Here is a 27,577-nt window from a genome sequence, read left to right as displayed (position 1 = left end):
AGGGGGAGGCGGGGGCTACTAGATGAAGCTGCTGCCCAGTGGCAGTGCCCGGCAAGTAACACAGAGTGTGACATCCGCGCAGAAAGTCGGCAGAGCACTTCACCCCAGCTGCAGGGCCCTCCTGAGGAGGCAGCAGCTGGGCAACAAACCCTGTGGAGTGGGGGACAAGCTGCTCCCCCAGTCCGTACGCTACTTCCCGAAGGAGGGGCGCAGTTTGAAGGGCTCCAGCAAATGCAGCTTGTAATAGGCGGTCTGCAAAGCGCACCTTTAAAGCCATGAATGAAAAGAATATACTGTCATGTCAGAAGACTGCTGTCTGCCCACATGCCCCCCCCCCCAGCTCCCCTGCCCCCCAGGCGTGAGGCCCATTTCATTTGAAAAGGTTGAAACGGTTGCAAAGTCCTGACGCTCTCCCTGCCCAGTCCCTTGGCCGCGGCCGTGCTCAGCTTAAGAACCACACTCGCTTGCCCTCTTTTCCTTGCATAACTAAAACTTTTAGCTGACTGGGTTCCCTGTTGTTTGGTAAAAGACCATTTCGGTAGATCTATCGGTGTAATTTTATTTGTATTAAATAAAATTGTTTCTGTATTATCACTGCAGCAGAGACCTAACGAGGCAGGTTAACTTGTAGTGTGCGCTCCCTGGCCATTTATGTGTTGTCTGGTTATTGTGTGCTGTGCCTGGCATGCGGAGGGAGGAACTGTTCTTGACTTCACAATGCAGCAATCACATCCTCTCCCCAGCAGAAACCTGTTATGGAGAAAGGGAAAAACGAGACCCCGGGAGGCTTCTGCCGCGCACCCTTACTGGCTGGGGGATCTGTCACTCAGCGTGGACGGCCCGCCCCCTCTCTATATAAGGAGCGCGGCTCGCGTGCAGCGTTAGATCTCGCAAGCAGCAGAATCTCCAGCACAGGAATCGCGCTGCTCAGAGCCACTGCCCCGCGCATCGCCTGTCTCCCTCGCTCTCTACCGCTGTTATCTTTCTCTGCACGGATTGCAAATGGTTGTTAAGATCCACTCGAGCCACAGCTTTCGCCTGACCAGCAAGATGTCCGACGGCAGCCACCACCACCCAAAGGTGGAAGCCAACATTTTGGTTCTGGGAGCAGAAAACGTTGGGAAATCTGGTGAGTGGCCGCTCTCGCTTCAGCTGGAAGTGCGTACATTGTCATTGCCCCGCTTTCTACTTTCACCTGTCGCTTTGTTTAAGACTTTATTTCCCAAAGATCAGTTCCCACTTTCTCTCCTGAAGTTTACACCCCTTCTGCGCTCTCGCTTTTCAAAGTCTGCAACCCCCTCCCCCCCGCTCTGAGTCCATTTGCAGAGCCCTCAAGGTGACCCGTGTCAGGTCTGAACAGGTCACGCAGTCCTGTGATCTGTGCTTTCTGACACACGTCGACCATCAGCTCTTCATTATAAATGCAAGAGACAAAACCAGGGCTGGGTGAGCGCCTCTCACCAGACTCGGGGTGCCTTGAGGTCTCTATGTGTGGTGTGATGACATTGTGTGCTTCGAGCAGTTCCCACTTGCCTGCTTCCTGCATGTGTGGCTGAGCGGCCAGCTGTGTTCTCCTGTGCTTCAGTGTTTGGCATATGTCCCACTCGCCTTGTGTACTCACGGCTCCTATTGTGTGTTTTCCTTTCAGCCCTGACCGTCCGCTTTCTCACCAGGAGGTTCATTGGAGAATATGGAGACATCGGTGAGTACTCACAGCTCTGCTCTCTGCCCCCTTTACACGTGTCCTGTTTGCCACCTCTCTACTGTGTGTCTAAGAACCTCCCTAAACGCCGCTCTTTTTCTTCCCTTTCTGCAGAGTCCATCTACACGCACAACGTGGCCGTGGATGGGAAGGAGGTCTCTTTCAGCATCTGGGACTCCGTCTATCCACAGGTGAGCGCATATCCCAAATGCCTCGTGTGTGTTGCCCACTTCGGTTGTTTTGCCCATTTCGCATGATTGAGGGGAGGGCTTAAAGTAGGCTAGGACTACCCGGGGACATTGCCCCGTTAGGCTCCATAAAGTAGCCCTGTGCCAGTACTCTGCTGTGTATCCCCCCTCCCCACTGGCGTCCACCGACGTGTGACCCTTGCTCTGCGCATGCAGCAAAATGAAGGCCATCAATGTGCCTGCCTCTCTCACTGACCTCCTACAAAAAGGCACGGACACCTATTGTCCCGCATTTGTAAGAGGTCAGTCAGAGAGGCAGGCACATTGATATCATTCATTTTTGCTGCACCCGCTTCTCCCTTTGTTTCTAAAATTGCGGCACAGACCCCTGCAGGCAGCCTTTTGACAAGAGTTGAAAGGGCTACCTGCAGGGATCGGTGCTGCAAATTAAGAAACACAAGTAGAGATGGGTCCGACAAAAAATGAAAGCTAGCAATGTGCCCGCCTCTCATTTTGACCTCTTAAAAATAATTGTGCCTCTTGTCCCTGCCCTTCCACCTGTCAAATGCCTAGGACCCCCCACCGTGAGCCCCCCCTTGATTTCTCATCCCCCTTGGAGCACCCGATGATAGATCTGTCCCCAGCAGGGTACACTTGTACTGTGAGGACACTGTCAGCAGTCCCTGCTTTAACCTCCGCAGACATCTTGTTAGTGACTGTATATTGCAATCTGTGTGTTAGCATACTTTGTTCTTGCAGTTTGCTCTCTAAAAAATTAAATTAGTATCACTTTTGCATGGTGGGCAATGTCTTGTGGTCTGTCACTTTTAGTGCAGAGGTAGAGCCAGGCACCCATCCTGGCAGATCAGTTTGCTCCTTTCCAGGTATGACTTATTCAGCTAGTCACTGTGCCTTCTGGCACGTGTGCTTTTATTTGCCCGTATCAAAGGTAATTGGGGACTGCAGGTACTAGAATACAAAGTGACTTGCGTGCAAAGAGCAGATCTGGTTGCACTGCACACACCTGACATGGAGAGCTTTGCCCAATGGATGCAGAGAATCTGTGATGGAGCCAGGGGCTGTTTGAGTACTTGCTTGCATAGCGCGATGGAAAGTCTAGCTGTCATCCAATGCTGTCCTTCACACATGTTCCAGGTCCATAGTATAATAAGAGTAGCCTAGGACTTCATGTCACTCAAGACACAGTAGTCCAAATCCTGGCCTTTGCATTTACAAAGCAATGCTACTGGAACCACAGACCAATGGTTTCATTCTAAGTCTAACATGACATATGGACTATAATGGTTGGTGACCTGGAGCTGTCCGGACGCTAACGAAACATTTTATGAAGAATACACTCATAGCGAAACTTTTATAACCAAAAATATAACACATTTTTTAGGGGTCTTCCCACCCCTAAAAGCCCACCCCAACCGTTTCCCCACAAGATTTAACCATTTACCCCACCCCTGTGCATTCTTGTTGTAAAAGATTCCATATATGTTCATTCTTCATAACATTTTCGTTATAAAGACTGCGTACCCCTATGTCCTGCTACTAAGTCTGGTTTATGCTGTAAAACTATGAATGTTGCTGCTCTGAGTTTCTATCTAATCTGTGTTTTTGCCTTGATTTGACAGAATCCATCCACCCAAGGAGGCGTGACAGAGGAGCAGCTACGCTGGGCCGACGGCTTCATCCTAGTCTACAGTATCTGTGACCGTGACAGCTACAATGTGGTCCAACAGCAGCTGCAGCGCATCCGACAGCTGAAGAAGCGCAGCGGCATGGACAAGGTGGCCCCAGTGATCATTGTGGGCAACAAGCGGGACCTGCAGGAGCATCGCGAGGTATCCAGCGAGGAGGGCCGCCTTCTTGCCCTCTCCAGCGACTCTGGTTTCTTTGAGATCTCAGCGGCTGAGACCTACCACGGCTCCCTGGTGGTGTTCCATCAGCTGCTGGAAGCGGTGCGCGACTCCAGGAACTCCAGCAAGAAGAATGTGGGCTTCAAGGGTATCGTCCGGAGCATGTCGGCCGTCTTCGGCAGGAGGAGGACGGAATGAGGCTGAAGGAGACCGTGCTTGCAGAAAATCTCTTGATTTTTGAAGTCATTGGAAAAACGAAAATGGCAGTCTTATACACTGTCGTGGGTGTAGGCCAACTGAATGGTGTGGCTAGAATCTAGCACACAGATTGGTGCATCGGGCAGAGTGGCAGTGGTCCCAATCATAAGGCCCGATTGAGTAGGAGGAAAAGTTGGGTCAGTGAAATCTACACAGTCCATGGGTTGAACGGACACTCTCGTTGTACTGTTTTGGCCAGTTGTTGGCCAGTTGTTGGCCGCTGATTTGGAGAGCTCTTGGTTATGCTTACCTCTCCTCTAGAAAGAAGACTTGCTTGAAGCCAAATGGCCGTGCTATGTTCTATACGGCTGAGAATGGTGAATGGTTTGAAACTGCGCCAGGTCCACCTTCTGGGTCCCAGAAAGGTGTATGCACAAAGACCCTTCCCCTGTTGGACTGAAAGAGGGGCCATAAGAACAGGAAGCCCTCCGCAAGCAGGAACTTGACTGCAACCATAGCAGAAGACTGTGAACCTGGCCTTCCCAACGCGTGCCTTCGCTTGGGATCACAACACAAACTGTGGCTGCAGTTGGTCGAGGAAGGCCAAGAGCAGGGAATTTTCATGCTATCGTCGTTCGAACGGCACGTCGCTGTCGTCCAGTGCCTGCATGGTGGACATGCAGCACATTGCACTAACTGGCACAACATGCCTTTTCACAATGTGGACATTAATTGCACTAATTGTTGGGTAACCAGAAGGGAAAAGTATATGGACAGAATGTATAAAAACATTGAATGAAAATGAGGCTAGACCTGTGCTTATGACCGTAAACTGTGTACTTGCCAAACTCTTCCCGCTGCTCCCCTTCCCAACCACCCTCCCACTGGCCTAATGGTGGTGAAGTAGGATTGGGTGGGCCTGGGACGTTTTGATGGGCACTGAGGGGGCATCGGGTGGGGAGGAGCACTAGCATCTAACGGCACAGCTGTGATAAGGCGGATCAGAGGCAATACGATGAATGAATAAATAAATAATTCTGCAGTTCTTGAAGCAGAAGGAATGGCTGCCTTACTCCCGGGTATACGCCTACATTGAGCTGATCTGTCGCAGGACCTGGGTGCTCGCCTAAAACGGAGACCTTTGGGTCTGGCAGGCAGGGGAAGGGGAGGGGTGCATCGGATCTCCCCAGAGGATCTCCAATATTGTGAATGTGTGTAGTTCAGGGTCTGTGAAATTCAAAATACCTCGGATACTTTTGCCTTCAGAGTAAAGAAATGGTACCCATCAATGTAAAATAATCCGATTTGTAAATGAGATGTATTTAACTTATTGCAATGTATTGTTGACTGTTTACATCCCTCAAAACCTGTATATTTTTTCTATTTGCACATTTCCAAAGTTTCTGATAAATGTTATTTTTGCAATAAAAATTCGACATGAATATATTATCTTGCATTTTTATTTCCGTATCTTTTGAGGTTGTGTGTGTGTGTTCTCTTCAGAGAAGAGTCAGACACAGGGAACTGATGACCCAACAGCGGGATGTGGTGGGGGCCAAAGAAACAAAATGTTAAAATGCCCCTAATTCAGAAAGGGCAATAACGTCTGGCAAGTCAGTCAATAAATTAAATAAGGCCTCGCGCGCCGCTGCGGTCTGAGCGGAATGGGCAGACCTGTGGCCTGGTGGCCTCCTGCCGCCTGCAGGACTAGATGGTTCCATTTGGTGGGGGCACCGCTTTTTCAGATCTGGGTTGTCCAGTAACAAATGAATGCATTCTGGAAGGCACAGTCCTAATACCAATGAGTTGTAAAAGATACACCAGGGACTTGAAAAGTGGTGTTCCAATGGTGTGACAGGGACTTGAAAAGTGGTGTTCCAATGGTTGACAGGGACTTGAAAAGTGGTGTTCCAATGGTGTGAATGTCATCTGGGCGAAGCGACCGCCGCCATCAGCACTCTCTAGGACTCCATGTGAAGAATGCCTGGGTTGGCACGTTCAATGACAGCTGAATACAAGGCCCCGATGGTGGCATGGCATGTGCAATGAAATCTGCATAGAAGGCCCTGATGGTGGCATGGCACGTGCAACAAAATCTGCATACCAGGCCCTGATGGTGGCATGGCACGTGCAATGAAATCTGCATACAAGGCCCTGATGGTGGCATGGCACGTGCAATGACAGCTGCATACAAGGCCCGACAGTGGCATGGCATGTGCAATGGCATCTGCATACAAGGTCCCGATGGTGGCATGGCACGTGCAATGACAGCTGCATACAAGGCCCGACAGTGGCATGGCATGTGCAATGGCATCTGCATACAAGGTCCCGATGGTGGCATGGCACGTGCAATGACAGCTGCATACAAAGTCCCAATGGTGGCATGGCACGTGCAATGAAATCTGTATACAAGGCCCTGATGGTGGCATGGCATGTGCAATGAAATCTGTATACAAGGCCCTGATGGTGGCATGGCATGTGCAATGAAATCTGTATACAAGGCCCTGATGGTGGCATGGCATGTGCAATGAAATCTGTATACAAGGCCCTGATGGTGGCATGGCACGTGCAATGAAATCTGCATACAAGGCCCTGATGGTGGCATGGCACGTGCAATGACAGCTGCATACAAGGCACCTATAGTGACATGGCACGTGCAATGAAATCTGCATACAAGGCCCTGATGGTGGCATGGCACGTGCAATGACAGCTGCATACAAGGCCCTGATGGTGGCATGGCACGTGCAATGAAATCTGCATACAAGGCCCTGATGGTGGCATGGCACGTGCAATGACAGCTGCATACAAGGCCCTGATGGTGGCATGGCACGTGCAATGAAATCTGCATACAAGTCCCCGATGGTGGCGTGGCACGTGCAATGGCATCTGAATACAAGGTCCCGATGGTGGCATGGCACGTGCAATGACAGCTGCATACAAAGACCCAATGGTGGCATGGCATGTGCAATGAAATCTGTATACAAGGCCCTGATGGTGGCATGGCACGTGCAACGAAATCTGCATACCAGGCCCTGATGGTGGCATGGCACGTGCAATGACATCTGCATACAAGGCACCTACAGTGACATGGCACGTGCAATGACATTGGCATGCCACGCCCTGATAGTGGCATGGCACGTGCAATGACAGCTGCATACAGGGCCCCGGTGGTGGCATGCCTTTTTTATAAATGAATTTGCATCGTTGTGCATTTACATTGGTTTTACTCATTTTCAGGGAACAAGCAACACATATGTAAAAAGAGTGTGTATATTAAAAGGTAAGGGTGTACAGGGGCTTCGCTGCATCTAAGAAAACATTATGCAAATGCACACATGGAAATACACTGACGGAAATGCATGAAGATCTAAATGCACAGATGTAAAAAAATGTGGACCCGGCCCTGCCGCGAACACAATTGGCCCCATCCCCTAATGGTCGCCATAAGCTTTGATCCAACCATTGCTGGTGTTGTGAGGATTTTAGTTTGGCCTTTCCCTTTAGAAACATGGACCTTCATCCCCCGGCATGCAGAGAGCTGTTGTTAGTGGCAGAGAGCGACCTTCATTATATGGGGTCAATTGAAAGCTGTACCTGATGCTCCCTCTGTCTGCTGCCGCTGTCTACACCCCCAGAGTGCAGCAGCTGCTCCGAGGATGTCGAAACACGGCGACATGCTGGCACCAATGCAAAGACAATCTAAATCTATATGTTTTGGTCCTGAAACATTGCCTCTATGCCCGCATTTCACCCTGATTCCTCCATCTTAATTGACCTGCTCCTCAGCGGCAGAGGAGCCTTTGGGGAACAATTGCTGAGTAGGCCGGAGCCCTCGAAAAGAAGATGGTGGGGTTGGGGAGGCTCTGCCTGAAACCTCCGACCTTCACAGACCAACACGCCATTCAGAAGTCTCCAGCCTCGCTGGAAATGTCCCTTATTGCCATACTCACACTTCAACTTGAAAAAGTTCCCACGATAGCTGCTACGCCCCCAACTCCCACTCCACAATATGCGTGGCACGTCACTAAAAGTGCTCTAGTTTGGCCAAAAGGCAACTTCTTGGCACTATACTGTAAATAAACCTACCTCTGAAATCGGCGCCAGGTTCATAAGTAGATTAAAGCCCCTTCTCCGGCCACTTTCGCAATGGGCGCAGTGGTCTTGGTCTTTGGGAACCTCGTGAGAAGGTGTCCCTATTGCAAGTATTTCTTAAAATGGCAGATCACTGAGAGGCCTGCTACTCCCCATCTTCTCACTCTGATTCTCAGAAGATGATCCCAGACCCAGTTTCTCCAACATTCAAAGGAGCTTGGTGCAAACAGCCATGGCCAGGCAACTCCTGCAGGCACTGCGTACCTGGGACAAGCCATTGCCAGGTCAGGCGCCATTTAGGGCATGCCCAATGCAGCTATTGGCTAGCACTGGCCAGTGTCCCTGCTCTCAGCACCAGGATCGCCTTATTGAGAACATTCCGTGTGTTCCCTACTTACTTCCTTCCCAATCCCGCCTCCTCCTGGGTCGCTGCACCCACCGTTCCCCCTATAGCAAGGTGCTCCTCTCTGAAGACCTGTATGAGACACACTGGCCGCGCAATGCTGGGCCAGCAAACATGGCCGCAGGTCGGGCACTGACTCTGCAGACCGCACCAAACCATCCAAAACTCTCAAAATATGGGGTGAGCACTGACTTGCCCAAATCGATCTGTGAGGTGGACTCTCTGACCATAATGTTGATCCCTCCTACCTGGTCTTCCGCAAGAAACTCAAAACGATCCTAACGTGGACCATTTCTACTGCTAACTCCCACTGTTCATTCTATTATGTTACCCTTCTACTGCGCTTCTGCCTACCAATGAAACCTAGCGCCATAGTACTTCAGGTTTTGGGCGCTATCAAATACATAAAAAAACCACATACCAGAATGCTAAGAATAAAGAAAGCACCCTGTCAGGCCTGACATGGGGCAGTTTAACATCCTAGCGCTAGCTGGGGCTTTTATTTTCCAGGATGTCACATTTTCAATCAGCTGAGAGGCATTATTTAAAAAGAAATGTTGTGGTATTTATTGAGGGCGGACTTAGATTCGAGAAGCAACGGGGGGCTTTACATTGCTATACACCAATACAGATGCCTTACAGAGCGCTTTTCAGAGGTAACAAGAGAACAGATATTCATCGAGGGAAGGATACAGGGGGGCACAGAGGAGGGATACAGCTGCGCAGGGAGGAGAGGGGTGGTCTAGAGAGTCAGTTGGCAGGGAGGCAACGTGATGCCTAGGTGTTGAGGAGGAGAGATTCCTTGAAGAGGTGGGTCTTGAGTTCTTTTCTGAATTGTACGAGTGTGGGGGTGAGTCGGATGCTGACGGGGAGGAGGTTCTATAGCCTTGGTGTGTAGGCAGAGAAGGCTTGTTTCCTTTTTGCAGCGGTAGAGTTCAAGTCTGCATTTGTCCTGGCTTCCGGTGGTGCGCTGTCCGCCGGAGATGCTTAGTTTCTCCGTGAGGTAGCTGGGTCACTTGAGGGCGACGGCCTTATAGATGACGCTGCGAGACTTGAAAGTGATTTGTGCGCGCAGTGGCAGCCAGTGAAGGTCGATGAAGACCGGGCTGATGTGGTTGTATCTGCCTTGATCCTTGATGAGGCGTGTAGGCAGGGGTCGAGTCCTAAAAACAAAAGTGAGGGGACTCAACATACCAATTGAATGTGGTGTCACCAGAAATTAGCATGTAAAGGTGCCCTCTGAAAAAAGTGGGGGCATTCTGTCTGCCCGGGTGTAACCTCGACTTGACCCCTGCGTGTAGGATACTTCTCAGTGTGATATGTGATGTGATATTCTGGCTGAATGGGTCAGCCAACAATGTAAAGGTAGTTTGAGAAGTAGAACGCGTGCTGGTCTACCTGGACCCTTTTTTTATAGGGACACTCGATGGTTACTCATTGAAGAGCCACTGACCGCTTATTTAGTGGCCCCTGAATGCCAACGTTAGTCTCACAACAACCTCATGCTGAAGCATTGCCATGGAATGCCGCCCCCCACCTTTGAGCATGAAGCGGCACAAGATTCTGAAGGCTTTCGGCCTCATTTTAAATTGGGGCGCAGCAGGACATGGACACATAAAAGCAAGGTATAATGCTTGTATGCTCCCATTTCCTGCTTTGCCCCATTCTGCTGCTGTGACAAGCCGTGGCGGCTGGTGACTTTGAAAGGTGGTGGGGTGTACATTTTGGAGGCTGAATTTGCGAGCAAGCTCGAACCCTTTAAGTTGGGTTTGGGGACCTCTGCCTCCAGAACATTTGGGAAAAACGGGTTCCATACGGTGCAAATTACTGGACAATTTTGCAAAAACGTTGCCTGTAAAGCATTAGATGTTGCACCCTAATGCTGGTAAATCAGTAGTCTGAGGTTTGCAAATGCAATGGTATATTTTAAAACAACTTGCCTCGAGTATTGCTGATACAGAAATGGTGTATGTACAAAGATATGTGTTACATGCTCTTCTAGTAATACTGGATAATGAATTCTTTTCTCATTTGGCACTGGCATTCATGGGCATTCAGCCTCCCACTGAGGGGGCTTTTAGATGTTGCACTGATCAGCAAGAAGCCCGGCAGAGGGGTGCGGGTCCATGCAGCAGGCAGGAACCATGGGAAGCATAGCATTGTGATGAGTTCCCTTCCTGTAAACCCTTGTCAGCTTAAATGTGTGCACCTTGCAGTTGTTAACATGAGCTGCAGTGGGACCTTAAAACCAAGATACCGTACCCCCGGGCACAAACCTTCTTCATTGAGTGTTTTAGGTTTCTCGGATGTGCTCTATTTACTCAGATGCAGCCGGAGAGTAGAGTGTCTCTACAGGACTGGCACATTGGATGCCGTGTCCTGCTCCAGACCCTCTTATCTGGAGACAACTTCATTGTTTTGTTTCTGTGGCTGATCATTTTGTCCAAAATGCTCCACACTTTCATGTTATGGTGGCCTAGATGTTCCAGTGTCCAGCTAGAATAGTTGACTATGTCACATGTATAGGTGTAGCTCTACATTGTTGATTCTTCCTGCTTCTAAGAGCTGTAACAATTCGTGTTATTAGTACCAAATATAATGGTACTCAATGTATGCATCTCAGAGCGGTGATTGGCTGATTCAGCCTTGCAGAGATTTGGGTTTGGAAAGTGCAGGCTGGCACATGCCTGAGTTTAACTCTCTGAGCTATCTACCTGCAGCACAGTAGGTTGGCTTAATCAACGTTGCACTTAAAAACGAACATTTGTTATGATACCTATCCACTAACTCTGTCTTCTGTCTCTCCCTTATTTTTAATACAAAATGTTACACTCATATTATCATGTTTGTAATATATAGGCCAGGACATCCTGCCCCTGCTTGGAAGCACTGCACTGATGGCTGTTTTCGTAACAGGAAATGTTGCCCTCAGAGTCAAGGCTTAGATAGCTCCAGGGATTAGGTTCACGTTGCTGTAATATTTATGTGATCTGCAGGTCACAGGTTTGAACCCCCGAAAAGGCCTGCTGTGCCTTTTATAGTTCTGATGTAGTTAAATGTGTACCAATTTCGGATGGGAAATAAAGGCTGAAAGAAATCAGTCATTTGTTTTTATTTTTAATCACTTTGCTCCAATTTAGCCATCTGACGTCGTTTATGCATGCAGGAATATCATGGTGTCTTCACAGCAGGCTGTAGTGTTACCTTTTTAGTTTGGGCTACTAGATGGCAGAGCCACCTATAAGCCGAAACTATTGCATTAGGGTACACATAGGGAGAAATGGCATCTGAGGAGGGACACAAAGCTTGTAGATGTTGTTTGGTTATTTACCCACCCACTGACTGGCCATGGCCATGCTAATCCTTATGGACATCCCAACCCAATTCTTGCCCCTCCCCGCCGAAAACACATCCTCGTGGAAACTCTGCGCTAGTCTTTTCAAGCCCTACCACCCAAAGTGCCTGCCAGCCGTTTTTCAAAGCAATCTTCTGAGAGTTCATGACTTAGAAATGTAATCACACTACTGGTGTAATAAAAATGTCTAAACCAGGTCTGCCTTCAGCCACTCGTGTGTATATGCATTAGGTATTTGCCAGACACTGTCATTGTATACCCTGGTACTCGAACCCTTTTTCACCTGCTACCATCAATCACCAGATAATAACACTAAAGCAGTGCCTGGCAACAGCCTGTTCCATGCCTACACAAAATGCTTGTTTATCTTTCTGTCATGGCCAGAACTGGACACCACATATGCAGATTCCCACAGAGCTGGGGGGATACTGCTGAGCCAGGGGAACTTAGTGTGCAGAGACAATGCTGAACTTCACAGGATGATTTCATTCTATGTTGCTGGAATAGAAAGCTGGCTGGGGCTAAGAGGTCCCCACTCCTTTCTGCCTGCATGTGCTCTTTGCCTCTACACCAACAGCAGTGGAATTTGGAAACACAGCTCAGAGAGATGGTATTCTAAAATGTCAATCTGGGTGGGGGGTATGTTCTCCTCGATCACCTGACCAAAGTGATCATTGAACTGCAGAAAGGACCTGTGCATAATGTAGAAAGTATATATGCCGTCTAGGGTCAATTGGGACATTCAACATGAAATATAATAGTAGATAGTGACTAAACACCACCAGAGGGTGGATTTTTAATTGGAGCCCTTTGTTTAGGGCTAGGTGAGTGATGTGGCCATTATTGTATGTGAGAGCCTGTATGTTTAAGCACATGACATGCTAAGCCATGTAAATTACTTGGCGCTCCATTGCCTTCTGTAGCCACTTTTGGAGTCACAGTGGTGCTCCCAGTTTCTCCTGTGTCTTTCTCACATACTTCTACCCTTGTCTTCCTCACTCTGTAACAATATACCTAGAGACTACCCTTAATATGGGGAGTTCATTCCCCCAATTAAAGTGCCACACAATACATAATGTGTCTGATTCAGTCTAGCCCCGTCTATGATTCATGTAGAGCCATGTAGATCCCCTCCTCCCCCTGTGTCATCAATAAGCCAAGAACCAGGCCGGGGTAGAGAAAGAATGCATATTTATTAAATAATGGGTTCAACTCATATGTGCTCCAAATGACTACATACGCCACCTCCTCTGTGTCACAAAACAAGGCTTCAATACAAAAACTCACTTTTGGGGATTTCAACTTTGGGTCTCATGTACATGGAACACAGGTCAAAGAAACAGTTCAGCCCTCTTGTTCCACAAAAACCCATAATGTCAAAATTAAACAATACATTGAAACATTACAAGATCATGAGCATTAGCATTCCTTGATGAGGTTTAGATTTAAACCAATTGCAACCTTTTTCTACTTTCAACAGCACTTTCACACATGCAGGGCTCTGTATGTTTAATTTCCCTTCACACTTGAAAATGCTAGCAGTTTTGAAAGCACCACCGACTTTTGATGATATTTTTAACTGATAAAACCATTAATCATTCTTCACCCTGAATCAATACAAACTCTGTCTTCTCTAAGGGTCACATTCTCACTCTCAGGAGAGAGAGGGTGCATTTTTAAATTAGGAAATACACTTTCTTTCACTTAGGATAGCACTTCTCTACCCAGCACCAAAAACACAGATCTACATTTAGCATTGCACTGCTTAAAGGTGTAGGTCTGAGGAATGGTAACAGTTAGTAATTCCATTTTTAGACAAGGACACCCCCTCCCTTTAGGGAATTTTGTTGTTGACAAGGAAAATAGGTGTAGCCAATTACATTACAGACTATAGGTTTTATTCACACTGGGAGTGAGTTTCATTTTTCGAATGTTAACAAAATTGACCTGGGTTATTTTGCTATAGGGGAATTAATTGAATTATTATTCATCAAAACATACTAAGGATCTACTTCCATACCCCACACCCATTACCTAAGGGGATGGTATTAAATCAAACAACTCCCCACACTTGGTTCTGTTGGACAAACTACTTACATTGGATTTCTGGGTTCGGCGCTCAGGAAATACATCAACGACCCTCTCTTGGGAAAATGCAGGGATCTGGTCAGGCACTTAAGTCACGGATAGCCACCAGCATTCACCCATTTATCTTGCTCTCCTTGCAAATATCCCAGCTTATTTGGCCTTTCCCAATTGCTGTCTCCCAGGCAATGTTAATTCTCCATCCAGCTTTCAATAGTTCTACCCAGATGACTTCAGGCAGCTGTCCTGGTAGGGTTAAATTCTCCAACCCTCTTTCAGTATTCACCCAAATGATTTTTAGGCAGTTCTCCTGCAAGGTTACATACTGCAACCCTCTTTCAATATTCAACCAGATGATATTAAGGCAGTTCTCCGTTCTCTGGCTTGTACGGCCACTTTTTAACCTCAAAGCCACACCTTCGAAATATTGAAATTAGGAGGTGTTATCTTATTAGCCCTGAATTTTAATTGGACCCCTATGGTCCTCTCTACCCCCAAGGCCTAGCCCTTCTCTGTGGATAGACCCTCGGAGTGGTGTTGCTGATTTGATGGGAGGGATGAATCCACCCAGCAGAGTTTTCATTTTACACTTTTACATTTTTCACCTAAAAAGTCACTAAAACCTAAAAAACCATGTATTTTACAAATAAACATAATAACATATATATTGTTGGTTTCCTCTAATCATGCCACTCGTAATGGACTAACTCCCATCTTGGCAGGATGTTGCAGATCCAACTAATGGCTTTTTGCACTTTACTCACAAATAATAATAAAAGTCTGTATCACCAAACCTTATACTCAGTTACATGATTCCTGGTGCTTCCCCCATGCCCCCACCGGCCCCCTCACTTCCATTCTCATGACATTTTCTGGGGAGCTAGGAATACATTTTAGGTTGTTATGGGGTTTCCTAAAATCAAGTATTTATAAGAATTAGAACAACATCATGGTCTTGTGATAAGATTTCTAATGATACATGTCCCATTTCTTTAAGTCTCACGGTTCCAAAGTTAATGGGAACAATGTGATTCCTAATAACCTATGGTACCATAATTACATACATATGATTCTGATGATCAGACAGCAACCTAAATTTCATTTCTTGTTCAAGGTTTCATTTCTTCTCAGAGCATCTGCTACAGTCTGCTGCTCTGTTGATTTTAGCCGGTGTAAAGTCATCAGCCTTTCATCTCCCAAGGCTATTGGTCATCTGTTGCTTATCTCAGAGAATGAGCCCCAATAAAATTCCTTCCTGTTCACTTGAGCGTTCTGAATAGAAACTTACATTTGTGAAGGTTATTCTGTGTTTGCAAATGCCATGTGAGCCTTTGATTGAACCTGGCTTTATCAATCACATGAAAGGCCCAATCAGTACATAGATTTCTCTTTATTGGAAACAGCATTATGATATGTGGCAGATACAAATGAAATACTGCCTTTTCAGTTTAGCATTCACAATGTGCCTTTCCAATTCCCTTCTGCAGCCTGGTTTAATTTTTCACATATTCCTTACTTCAACTGCAGGCGTACATACATTTAAATTCACTAGACACATTGGCAGTGTGGACATTTTTGATGCTGGCTTTTCAGTCTGCCAGTGTGCCTTCCCATTACAAGAAGCTATTTCTATATATTTTGGGCCTAACATGGCCTTTCAGTTCATGTGATGCTGGGGCTGCCATTAAACCCCACACTTGTCTAGCTCTCACAGTCTCTCGCACACTTTCTTAACATGCACACACACGTTTGTCCTCCCTCACTTTGCGACTCACTCTCAAAACCTCCCCCTTCCAAAGCAGCTACTCACTTCTCTTCTTCCTCTTTGTTCTTGCACATGAACACAGACACTCACTTCTTCCTTCCACTCTCCCTTTATTGCCTTCTGGATCATTCTCTGTACCGTTCTTCTTTACTACATCGTCCCTCAGCATTGCCACCCTTTTCACTCTCTTCATGTTTTCCTCCCTCCCTTCATCTAAGACTCATTTTCTCTTCATCAAAGTCTATTCTTATTTCTCACTTTGGGTCTCTCCTTTCACCTTAACTTTCTCTTTGCATAGGTCTCTCTTTTCATATATCTGAGCAAGGAAGTTGAAAATACTGTTCAATCTGAGTCATAGCCGGGCAGCTAAGGCTGATAATTAGGATCCAATCACCTGACTGTGAGAAATGTGACCATCCACACGGTGGGTGTGCGCTCACGCAAGCATGTCGTTTGTGACACAGGATACATTTTCATATCAGCATACATGAAGGCTATGTGGGAAGAGTGTGGAGTCACCAACTAGTTCCGTTCATCCTTCAATCCACAAACGGACTTGTTTAGCAGTTCAACAAGACCCTGAAAGGCATGATAGGTGGCTTGGAAGAGCACCTGAGGAGAAAATAGAACATTCTCCTGTCATCCCTTCTGTTCGCCCACAGGAATGTGGCACAGATCGCAGTGGGGTTTAGCCCCTTTATTATTCTGTTTGGACACCCTGTACGAGGTCCCCTCAGTCTAGTGAAAGAGGGAGGGGAGGGAAATCCCTCATCCTCCAAATGAGATGTGGTGGACTATGTCAGACTTGTCAGAACAGCAATTTACAGACTGTCGCTGTTTACTGTGACAGTTTACCGCTCTGTTTTTACTGGCTCCAGGACGTGCAGATTGGTGCACCCATGTTGTGAACACTGGAGACAGTAAGCTGATGAAGAGTAGGATTCACTGGATGTCTGATAAGGTCAGGCACACCATCAAGGAGGAAGTTTTCAAGATGCTGTACTTAGGAGTGATAGAGCCCTCCCACAACCCCTGGGTTAGCCAAGTGGTACTGGTTCCTAAAAAGACCAGTGGTGGGAAGATTGAAGTATGCTTTTGTGTGGACTACAGGGGGCTCAATTCTGCCACGAAGACAGATGCTCACCCCATTCCTCAGGCAGATGAGCTCATTGAAAAGCTCAGCGCTGCCAAGTACATGAGTACCTTCGGCCTCACGGCAGGGTCTTGGCAGGTTGGCTTGACAGATGGTGCGAGAGAGAGGTCAGCATTCTCAACCCCAGAAGGACATTATCAGTTCATTGTTATGCCCTTCGGATTGAAGAATGCCCCTGCCACTTTTCAGCAGATTGTTAACCAGGTTTTGTCTGGTCTGGAAAACGTCAGTGTCTCCAATTTATATGACATTGCTGTGTTCAGCCAAACCTGGGAGGATCACTTATCCCATCTGATACAAGTGCTTCAGGCACTGCAGAATGCAGGTCTGACTATCAAGGCCATGAAGTGCCAGATAGCAGAGGGCACAGTAACTTAACTAGGCCACCTGGTCGGTTGGGGTAAGAAACAACCTCTCGAACCAGGGGGACCAGAAATGGTTCATTACGCTAGGCCTAGCCTATGCCAATCACTGTGGCCCATTTGGCTTTAAAAGAGGACTGAGCCCATCTTTTGGGCAGATCATTTGAAGGCTTTGGAAGGAGTAGCAAGAAGAACTCAGCATTGGACCCTGGCTGAAGGTACAGTCTGCCTTACATCTTCCACCAGTGAAGGAAGACCATGACATCCAAGAGGGAAGCAAGATCTCTCCCCTAAACATCTCTCAGGGAACAGAGGGAGATACTGAATCCAGAAGACCTTCCAGCAGCTCCAGAACCAGTACCCAGCCAGTACACAGAGTGCCCTTGTAGGCTCTGCAGCAAATTCCCTGGAGGAGTGCCAGAGAGTCTCTGAACCAAACCAAGGACAAGGCAGCTGCCTGCAAAACTCTCATCAGCTTTGGACCATCCGCCTTAAAGGACGACACACGCACAGTAAAGGAGCTAGGAGGAGTGCATGGACAAGCACCTACCGAGGTCTGCCTTAAAGGACATTTTTGAGCCAGTTGAGCCCCTCGAGCTGCAACTGACTGCACCGCTGACTATTGGCACACAGCAGTTGCTCATGCCGTCTGAGATGCCTCGACCAGTGCTTCAGACCCGCCGACCAGCACTGAGATGATTCCTGACCCCAAGCCGCCATATAGGCCAGTCAGCAGGCATCCGTCCAGCCTCGCTCGCCGAACTGCCTGCCGCCCAATACCCAGAGCTCTCTACTGTCTTGCACTCTGTCACAAAGCACCCTGAAACTGACTCGACCCTGTCGAGCACCAAGAACTTCTATGAGCACAAGGTACATTCCTGTTCTGTCCCCCTGGTTCTTCTCCGAAGGCCCCTAGTGACATTCTATGACCCATTGCTCCCTTTTGGTTGAAACCAAATATCCTTGAACTATTTGCTTTACCGACTACCCTCCTGTCAGTATCCACAGTGCACCCCTTTTCCTTCTTGAAACTGTCTGTCCTCTGTATTCTGTTGCAGGGTGGGTTGTATTTTGTAGTGTGCTAGAACTGTCTGTATTTATAATGATAAATTAGATATTATTATACAACCTTGACTGGACAGTCCCTTTTATCATTGGGTAATAGTATTTTGGCTGTGTTGCAACTCACCAACGATCCACGACCCCGCAGAGATAAACCTGCCGTTCCGTCCATGTTACCAAAAATTGGATAAGGATGTTTATAATTTACTTGTGTTTACAATCTGTTTGGATCCTTTTTGCTGTACTAGAGGTGTGGGGCTGATTGATGGTTTAGAAACCAGTATTCATCCCTGGACCACTGGTGCCCTGGAAGTTGATTCGTCACACTGACATGCCTAGGTTTGCTTCCTTTTCCAAAAGCATGAGTGTACCCTTTCTCTGAGCATGCTTCACATGGGCCCTTCCATTGGTATGCTAGTGAGTACTGGGTGAAATACAGGCCCAGCATCACTCCCTTTTTTTCAGGAAGGGAGCAGATTTAAGCATGAGAGACATCACTGGTGGCATACTTTCAAAGCATGGGGAATAGTGGGGTAAGGAAGTCAATCACAAGGCCTACGGTATATTCCTATTACCAATCCAGTAAACTACAGAAAAAGACTTGATTTAACTGTGAAAGCCTGCAGGCTCCCTCCCGAAGGAGGGTATCCTTCAGGAAGGAGGAGTGCGGCTGAAATCTAAATTCACCAAAACACAGGAGGGCAGGTACAGAAATCCAGAAGGTACTAGCTCATGTACAGTTCCTTCTGGCTGATTGTTATTCAGTGTAATGGTACTCAAATTATTAACTTTGGAAGGATGAAGGACTGGCCAGACCTGTAGCAATTGGAACTTGCAAACAGCAGGCTGGCTCAAGTCTCAGGGCAGCACTTACCTCGCTGAGCTATCTTTAGAGCTTTCAGAATATCTGGGGGCAGATATGGATCAGTAATCAGAAGCTAGAAGGAGGTGATCTGTGGTGTTGAGGCGCCGTGGGTGGATTCCTTACAAGTCCACACCAGTGCATCTTTAAGACGGCGTATAAAAGAGCCCTTAGACAAAACCTGAACATACACATCACGGAATATGCACCATTGCGGGACATTGAATGTGTGATGTGTCGAAGAAGGGCAGATGTGGGAATCTTTCATGGAAAGAACATTCTGCAGAGAAATTACACACACAGTACGCAGGGCATCATTTATAATGTTAACAGCTGTGCTCCAACGGCGTGCACTCCACCAAACAAGACCAGGTGTGTGCACATTGACAGCAAGCAGTTGTTTATGAACTCAGATTCGGAAAACACGAAAAAGCAACGAAGGATGACCTGAGAACGTCTGAAAGAAAACCCACAGTGTGTAAAGACTGACTGAAACGGTGAGCAGTCACTTTCAGTCAGGAAAGCACAGTGCGTACACCTGGGCTGTAGTTCTGGAGCTGTGAGAACTCTGGGGCGTTCACTGTCTTAAAATAAAACAGAATTGTTACGATTCTAATAATTTGTGCGACTACATTTCTATTTTCACCACAGTGCATTTATTTCAATGAATGGCATGCGAGGCTAGATCAGGGTGATGTTTCTGTTTCCAAACCATACACTCTGATCAATCTATAGTCATGGGTCGGCCCAGCTGGCGTTTCATAGGGGCGAGGAATTGAGAGAAATGGAATGCATTGCAATATGATGCGATTTATTAGTGAGAGCCAGGAAGAGAGGTGTAGAGACTCGTAGAAGCTGTAAATACGGGCATGAGGACGCGAGGGTCAGAGAGAGGCAGACAGGGTCAGAAAGGAGCGTGAGGGGCACCACACACGAGAATGAGGAGGGCTAAGGAGATGCTTTGGGGCATGGCAAGTGAGTGTCAAGGAGAATGATAGCTAATGTAGTGATGGTGTGGCTGAGGGGAATGAGGAGAGGGCCAGAGAGAGAGGTGGACACATGAATGGGATAGAGTGAGGGGCACGCGAGGCAGGCCAGCCAGGAAATCGCCCGAGAAAGTGAGGGCCTTGTAGCTCGGATGGGGTGCATCAGGAGAGGAACAGAGTGGGAGAAAATCAGACAGGGATCGTAAGGGGTTTGGGAAGAGGGACTGCAAGAGTCAGCATGCAGTACTTAGCTGAGCTCGAGACTGCTCTGTCTGTATCCTCGCCACACGGTTGGCTTAGTAGCTCAGCTGCTTCCCAGTCAGGACCACACGACAGACCACGGCCTGGTACAGGACTTCTGCCACTCGGCATGGAGCAATGATCTGGTCCTCCCACTACCTAACATATCAAATTCCATTGGCTGTTAAGCAGCCAATGAAATGTAATGATATAGTGACTGACAGTCAGCCACGAAAGAAAGAGTCAAAGTGCGCTGTTTGCCCATGATACAATCCTGGCAGGGCCACATCTCTGGTGCCCACCAGCCACTAAACTAAATGCTTACGCTATGTGCGCCCAACCCTTCTGGCTCAGGCACCTGTGCATGAAAAACATGCGTAGCATTGGGATGCGCCTCTGAGCCCGAATGCTAGGCCAACATCCACCCTGTGCTCGGGCCCAGGGCAGAATTATTTATTTATTTGAATAGAAACACATATTCTTTCCCAAGTATTTGTGCATACTAATGATATGATTGGTTATTTATAACGCGCTTAATATCCAGAGGTTTCCAAGCGCAGACCCTGGGATGGAACCTGTGTTGCTCCGTGTCATCTTGCTTCCAAGGCGAGCACGTTGCCCCTGAGTTATCCTCCCGAGACAATCATCCCTACCCTTACCGGGAGCGTGCTGTACTGTGTAGTCATACTTCAGCGCACACTGACTACACCATCTGGGGAGAGGGGGGGATGCCTCTCCGCTCTGCACAAGCAGCCGCCACTAGTGACAAGGTGGTGGAGAGGAACAGAGCAGAGCTAAGACCTGCATCGCGCTATCCTACTCCATTTTGTCAGTGCATTTAATGTTACACCTGCATGGAAATTTCATGCAGGCGCAAATCAAATGGATTCCTATGGAATCCACCTCGGATTTGCATTTGCAAAAGACCAGGCAGCTTACATAGGAATCCATTAATACCAGGCACCTGCAAAGCAAACTTGGCAGGTGTTGTTTATTTTCTCACAAGATGGAGAGGAAAAGCAAAGAGTGGATAGGAATCGGCATGTGCCCCATTTTACACTTTGCTTTTTGCTTCCACCTTGTAAATGATGACAATTGAATATACAGAAGTGCAAACTTTGGTAGCCCCTGCATACAATTAACATTTCTTAGAAACTAACCACTTTTGTGTCCTCTGTTCAAGTGCTGTGCAGTGAAATACATGTGTTCCTCTTTAGGAAGGAAGCAGGAGCCACCGAGTGGCTTGTTTGTCTGCTGTTTTTCTTCTCTTTTAGTCGATCTCATAGAATGCAGAAAACAAAGATGGCCACCCCATCTACTAGAAATTCTTAATGATCAAGAGGTTAATTGTTCTCGTTATTGTGACACCTGTTGAAGGCTATGTCAAGGTTGTCTAGTCACCTCTTTTTTAATTTAATGCCTACATTTCTCATTTAACACAAACTTTATCCTCTGCAAATGCTTTTCCTCCACGTCTGGGAAACCTATCTGTACATTACATCACATATGCAGACAATATCGTTCTCTTTGATTGGACTTAATATCTAAAAGCTTTGGATTTAGAAAATAATGGTTATGAAATCCATGAACAAAAATGGGAAGCAATTCAATTGGCAATTGGAGGGAACTAGAATAGACAGTGTGGATAATTTTAAATACTAAGGTCTGAAGGGTTTCATCTAAAAGAGACACAATAAATAATTATAAAAATGTATATCCAAATATGATTGCTTTTGCAGCTCAGATAAACTTTGTCTACAAATTTGGAAGATTCTCCATTCTACCTCTTTTAAAAATGTACCAATCAAAGATAGTACTTCATTTAATCTTTGGTACGGAGTCAAAATCTTTGAATATGAAATGGTCGAAATTAGAATTTTTTTTACTGCGACGCTGCTTACATTTCTCAAAACCTGTTCCAAAAGCAGTTATTCGACATGGATTAGGCCATATATCACTCCATTAGCAGACTGGAAACAACATAAATTATTCCAAAAGATTTTTAACCCGCCACCTTGTCCTCGGAGAATTATATTGCTTATTGAAAAATAGATTGTGTGCCTCATTTAACTTGTGGAGCTCTTTTTGTTCAGCTAAATTGCCATTGGCATCATTTATAACCCCACTAAGATAAAAATAAACTCTGGACCGTTGACTGGATTAAAATAAGAGAAAATCTCACGGCGTACCATCTTTCCTCACAATCAATATCAGAAGTAAAAGCTTTTAATAGCATGCTTCGATATTTACTATGCTGATGATATCTGAGAAATCCCGGTGTACACTGAACAAACTTGTGTTTGTAGTGTAAACTCTATCTAGTTCCGGGAGGAAATAGACTATTAGTATAAATGAGATAGAGCTAGTGTGACAGGTTAAACCTCATAAAAGAGCGAGGTTGCAATCATTCTACACAAAAAAATACAGTTTGATTTAAATTCAAACAAATACTAAAATAGCATTACATCAATGTACACTTAATTTGCACATAGGTGCTGAGATTAGGGTAAACAAATGATGATATATAGGAATACAACAAAACCAATAAATGGCTAATGTTCTAATGTTTGAGAACAAATTGAGTGTTGCAAACAAAATATCAATGCAAACACTAATCATTTATTTGGCATGCATTATTAGTTTGCACCTCTGTTACAATTCAGAGGTTGTGATCGCAACATGTTTCTGTTCTTAAAGAGTTAAGTACTAAACATTCTTCAGGAGAGTGAGTCCAAATCAATTCCTTTTCAGCAAGTCCGGCTGGGAAAGAGGTTAAAACAAGCATAACCTGTCAATTTAAAAGAAAAGAGTGTGATTTAGTAGCTAGTATTCTCTACAATAATTCTATTAATGAATTCTGAACCTGTAACCACAGGTTAAATTACCTTGGTAGGTTCATGTGGGGGCGAGCAACTTCTTTATTCAGTTGTTGGAGGGCTTTTTGATAGACCTCTGTTGCCAGCTGCAAGAAAAGTATGAGGATAGCTTTTCAATATCATGTTTTGTGCTACCGTAATCAACCAATACATTGCAGGAAAATCAATAATCATGGGGTGTTAGTCGGATCAAGGGGACCACCCACCTGGTCATAAGGTGTATCTTTATGATGTTGTAAAGCTGGAATATCCGCTCTTAATAGGGGCTCTTAAGATGGTTTGTTTGTCGGGCATCTCATACGTAGGAGGGACCTTGGTTGCAGATGGAGGAGTAAATTACTCCCAAAGATCAAGTAATCCAGTTGCTAGTAGATATGGGAACTGGGTACTTCAATAATCCTATGATGATAAATGAACAGTAGACCATGTTGGTCAAGCAACCTTGCCTTTCTGTATTACCGATTAAGGGAAGACTTGCAAAAGTTCATGTTGCACAATGAAACGGTGTATGGAATTTTAGAATATGCCATTACCTTCGACTCTGAGCAGAAAGCTTGAAAAATGCAGAAGATTTCAACTTCCCCATAGTGGCCTAGTGGTGCTGTAGTCTGCTGTGGGAGGTGGAGCCGTCTCCAAGCTGGAAGACCTGACAATCATCCCACTCATTAGGCTTTGGTGTTAGATCTCCTTGGTCGCTGTTATTCAGGATTGAAATTACTTACATCATGGCCGCTATGTCCTCGTCACTGTAAGATAATGTTCTTTCTTCTGACATGTTGGTAAATTCATGCAGGTTCTGGTAGTGAACGGGGCGCAACAAATCCCCACTGGGTAAACAAGATTCCTGTGACAATCTGCCACTATATATGCTGATAATATCTGAGGAATCCCGGTGTACACTAAACAAACTTGCATTTGTAGTGTAAACTCTATCTAGTTCCGGGAGGGAGTAGACTATTAGTATAAATGAGATAGAGCTAGTGTGACAGGTTAACTTTATAAATGAGCAAGGTTGCAATCATTCTACACAAAAATATACAGTTTTATTTAAATTCAAACAAATATTAAAATAGCATTAAATCAATGTACACTTAATTTGCACATATGTGCTGAGATTAGGGTAAAAAAATAATGATCTATAGGAATGCAACAAAACCAATAAATGGCTAATGTTTGAGAACAAATTGAGTGTTGGAAACACAACATCAATGCAAACACTAATCACTTAATTGGCGTGTATTATTAGTTTGCACCTCTGTTACAATTCAGAGGTTGTGATCTTAACATGTTTCTGTTCTTAAAGAGTTAGCTACTGAACATTCTTCAGGAGAGTGAGTCCATATCAATTCCTATTCAGCAAGTCCGGCTGGGAACAAGCTTAATACAAGCATAACATGTCAAGTTAAAAGAAAAGAGTGTGATTTAGTAGCTTGTGTTCTCTACAATAATTCTATTAATGTACTCTGAACCTGTAACTGCAGGTTATATTACCTTGGTAGGTTCATGTGGGGGCGAACAACTTCATTTTTCAGTTGTTGGAGGGCTTTTTGATAGACCTCTGTTGCCATTAACAAGAAAAGCATGAGGATAGCTTTTCAATAGCATGTTTCATGCTACCATAATCAACCAACCCATTGCAGGAAAATCAATAATCAAGGGGATCAAGGGGATCCTTGTCAGTTTTGCCATCTTAATGCAGAGACACTGGTACATTGTCGATGATTCATTTTAGAATAATTTTAATGCATTTGTATTTTTCAAAGTTTTGTGAAAGGTGTTATGTTCAAACCTATCCTCAAATAAAAAAATGCAAAAAAGAAATACATATTGAAATCAAGTAAAATCGGTATTAAGGGTACGGTGGTAATGTTCCCATTTATAGAACCAATACTTGCATAATAGTGTGACCGCAAATCGTCCCCACCTCCCCATTCCTGACAATACAGAACACTTCAGGTGCATCTACGAGGAGTAAATGCATTACCCCAATACTACCTAAGGTGGCAAAGAATTCTACACCCTTTCACCAACCCCCATCGCATTACACAATTACATGTGCATGAAGTGCAACACCTAGGCACATGGACAATAGTATCAGATAAGGGCGTTCAAGCCCATGTAATGTGGACTCACTCTGTCCCCTCAGCAAAACACGGGTCACAACTGCTTCCCAGCACTCTCTGTAACAGGTGATCACTCAGTTCCTCACACTAATGAAAAGCAATCCCAGCCAACAAGAACACACTCTATAACTCACCACACACACTCAGTTTGTCACCTCCTGGACTGTGCACAGTAACCCCCAAACAGTCTCCCCTCCCGTATTCACAATACCCAAGCATCCACTCACCCTCAAGTGTTCTGTTTCAGTCTCCCATCTTCGGATCCAACAAACGCTTGAGTACTGAACCCATTGCTCACCACAACCCCCCACACCTAACTGCTAGTCCACCATCCAGGGACGGCATCAGGGACCTTTCAACTTTTTCATTGACATGGGTCTCAGGAGACGCTGATCAGTTGGCCCATTGTTGGCAGTCTTACGACAGGACAACATACTTCTTTAATTCAGGATATGAAATGTGAACTCACCACGCATGTTACAGGAACCTTCATGCTGTCACCTCCCTCGGGTTTTGCAGTTATTAGCAACGTTGTTATCACTTGATTGGCTCTTTTGCTTCCATTTTGATTGACCACAGTAGCACTTTGTTGACAAGTAACACTTAATAGCTTTTCAGTGGACATTTAGTTTTTCAACTACTCTCTGGCTTCCTGTTCTATGTTAACCTGCAGCTATTAACCCCCTCACTCTATTCTTTTGTCTCCATTATAACCTAAGAAGTCCGGGGTGCCTCTGTTTTTCCCCAGCTGTAGGCAAGGGTGGGAGACTAAACATGTTGAAACGCCCCCCCCGAGCCCAGACAATCTCTCCTCATATATTATGAAATGCCCAGGTTACCTACACACATAGTCTATCCGTGATGCTAGCCCTACCACACTATGGCATTGGCTGGTGCAGTATAAATGACTGCAAAGTGGATACTCTCTGACACCTACAACACAGCCTCTGGAAGAGGGAACGGGCAAACACAACATACTCCACACCAGCCAGAGAATCTCTCCCGGAAATCCACTACTGGGACACACCAGGACAGACCCAGCCAGCTCATTGGCTTCCAGAAAATAGCAAGGAACTGGGTCATCCTACCAGTAAGCAGAGATACTCACTCCTACCAATATGCTCACTCTCCACTTGCACCAACAAACAGAACGCAGCTATACTGTGAGATATTTTGACCCATTCCAATGTGTCTCACTACATCACTTTACTGCAATGGTGAAGGAAACAGCCCAAAATGACGGCACTTACTCCTGTGCATGCCAAAATCTTGTCACAACCAGAAAAAGGCTGCACTCCCTGCCACATACATTTCAGGGGTGGTGAAAACAGAATCCTCACTGCAGGAGCATGCCAGTGGGCTCTGCCACAGTCAAAATGGAGCAAAGTGAATGAAACAGCATCATTGCGCTGAAAATCCGAAAATGCCTTTTAAAATGACATTTTCCTAACCTTAAAAAGTGCTGTTTTTGGCACTAGATCCATTCATTTCAACTGAATCATTGAGATTAAAGGGCCAGGCAATGCCCAAGATCATCCAGTGTGCCTCAGAGGAACCGGGCCTCATTGGAATAGCAGCTCCTACAAAATGTATCTATGAAAAAGCAACCCAGGAACCCTTGTTTTCATTTTCCACTGGGAAGAAGGTGGCTATTTCATTGCAACAAGTATTAGGGAACAGCTGTCCAGAGAAAAACTATAAACAAATACTAGATAGATTTAGTCATACTGTAAACAATTCCAGCACTCAAGGGAAGAACTAGTGCTGACTAAAATGTGTATTTGCTGCAGATGAAAACCGGATTTAAAGAAATATGTTTAATGTGCTTTTTCATGAATGAAGAGCGAAATTGCCTTTTTATAAAGTATATTCTTGTGTGAAGGCTTAATTCTTTAAGAATGTCAAAGGATTTGCTAGAGTTAAAAATCCACCTATTGATTTTTTTCATTTTATATGTTTAAAGGAAAGATTTAAAAGGTGAAACATAAAGCTAAACCCAGTCTGTGTTAATCAACTATATATATATTTTAAAAAACCTGCTTTGACAGTTCTTAGCCCTGAGAAAGGTTGACACCTCCACTGCTGGCACAGGAAAGGCTAATTGCTGCTTTGAGGCCTTGAATACTAATGAGAAAGGGGCTTCATTAGGCATTCATCTCTGCCCCAGGTGAAGACAAAAGCAGGCTTGACACTCACCCTTTTAGGGGATGGTCAGGAAGCTCCACTCTCCACTCTCCACTCTCCAGGGATAGACCCCTCA

At 45.8% G+C, this 27,577-nt stretch overlaps 1 protein-coding gene across 1 annotated transcript; it reads left to right on the top strand.

Annotated features, from left to right (window-relative positions):
- The first annotated feature begins 899 nt into the window (after positions 1 to 899).
- Positions 900 to 5,399, top strand: LOC138581395 (ras-related and estrogen-regulated growth inhibitor-like protein). Its single transcript, XM_069652699.1, has 4 exons — positions 900 to 1,129; positions 1,649 to 1,702; positions 1,817 to 1,893; positions 3,531 to 5,399. The coding sequence occupies exons 1-4, from the start codon at positions 1,003 to 1,005 to the stop codon at positions 3,951 to 3,953; spliced, it is 681 nt and encodes a 226-aa protein (XP_069508800.1). The 5' UTR covers positions 900 to 1,002; the 3' UTR covers positions 3,954 to 5,399.
- The last annotated feature ends 22,178 nt before the right edge of the window (positions 5,400 to 27,577 follow it).

Source organism: Ambystoma mexicanum, chromosome 1p, assembly GCF_040938575.1.
Source record: "Ambystoma mexicanum isolate Mex_15411 chromosome 1p, UKY_AmexF1_1, whole genome shotgun sequence".
In the NCBI taxonomy this organism is placed as follows: Eukaryota; Metazoa; Chordata; class Amphibia; order Caudata; family Ambystomatidae; genus Ambystoma; species Ambystoma mexicanum.
Note: the sequence above shows the minus strand (reverse complement) of the source record. Positions and strands in the feature narration are given on the sequence as shown.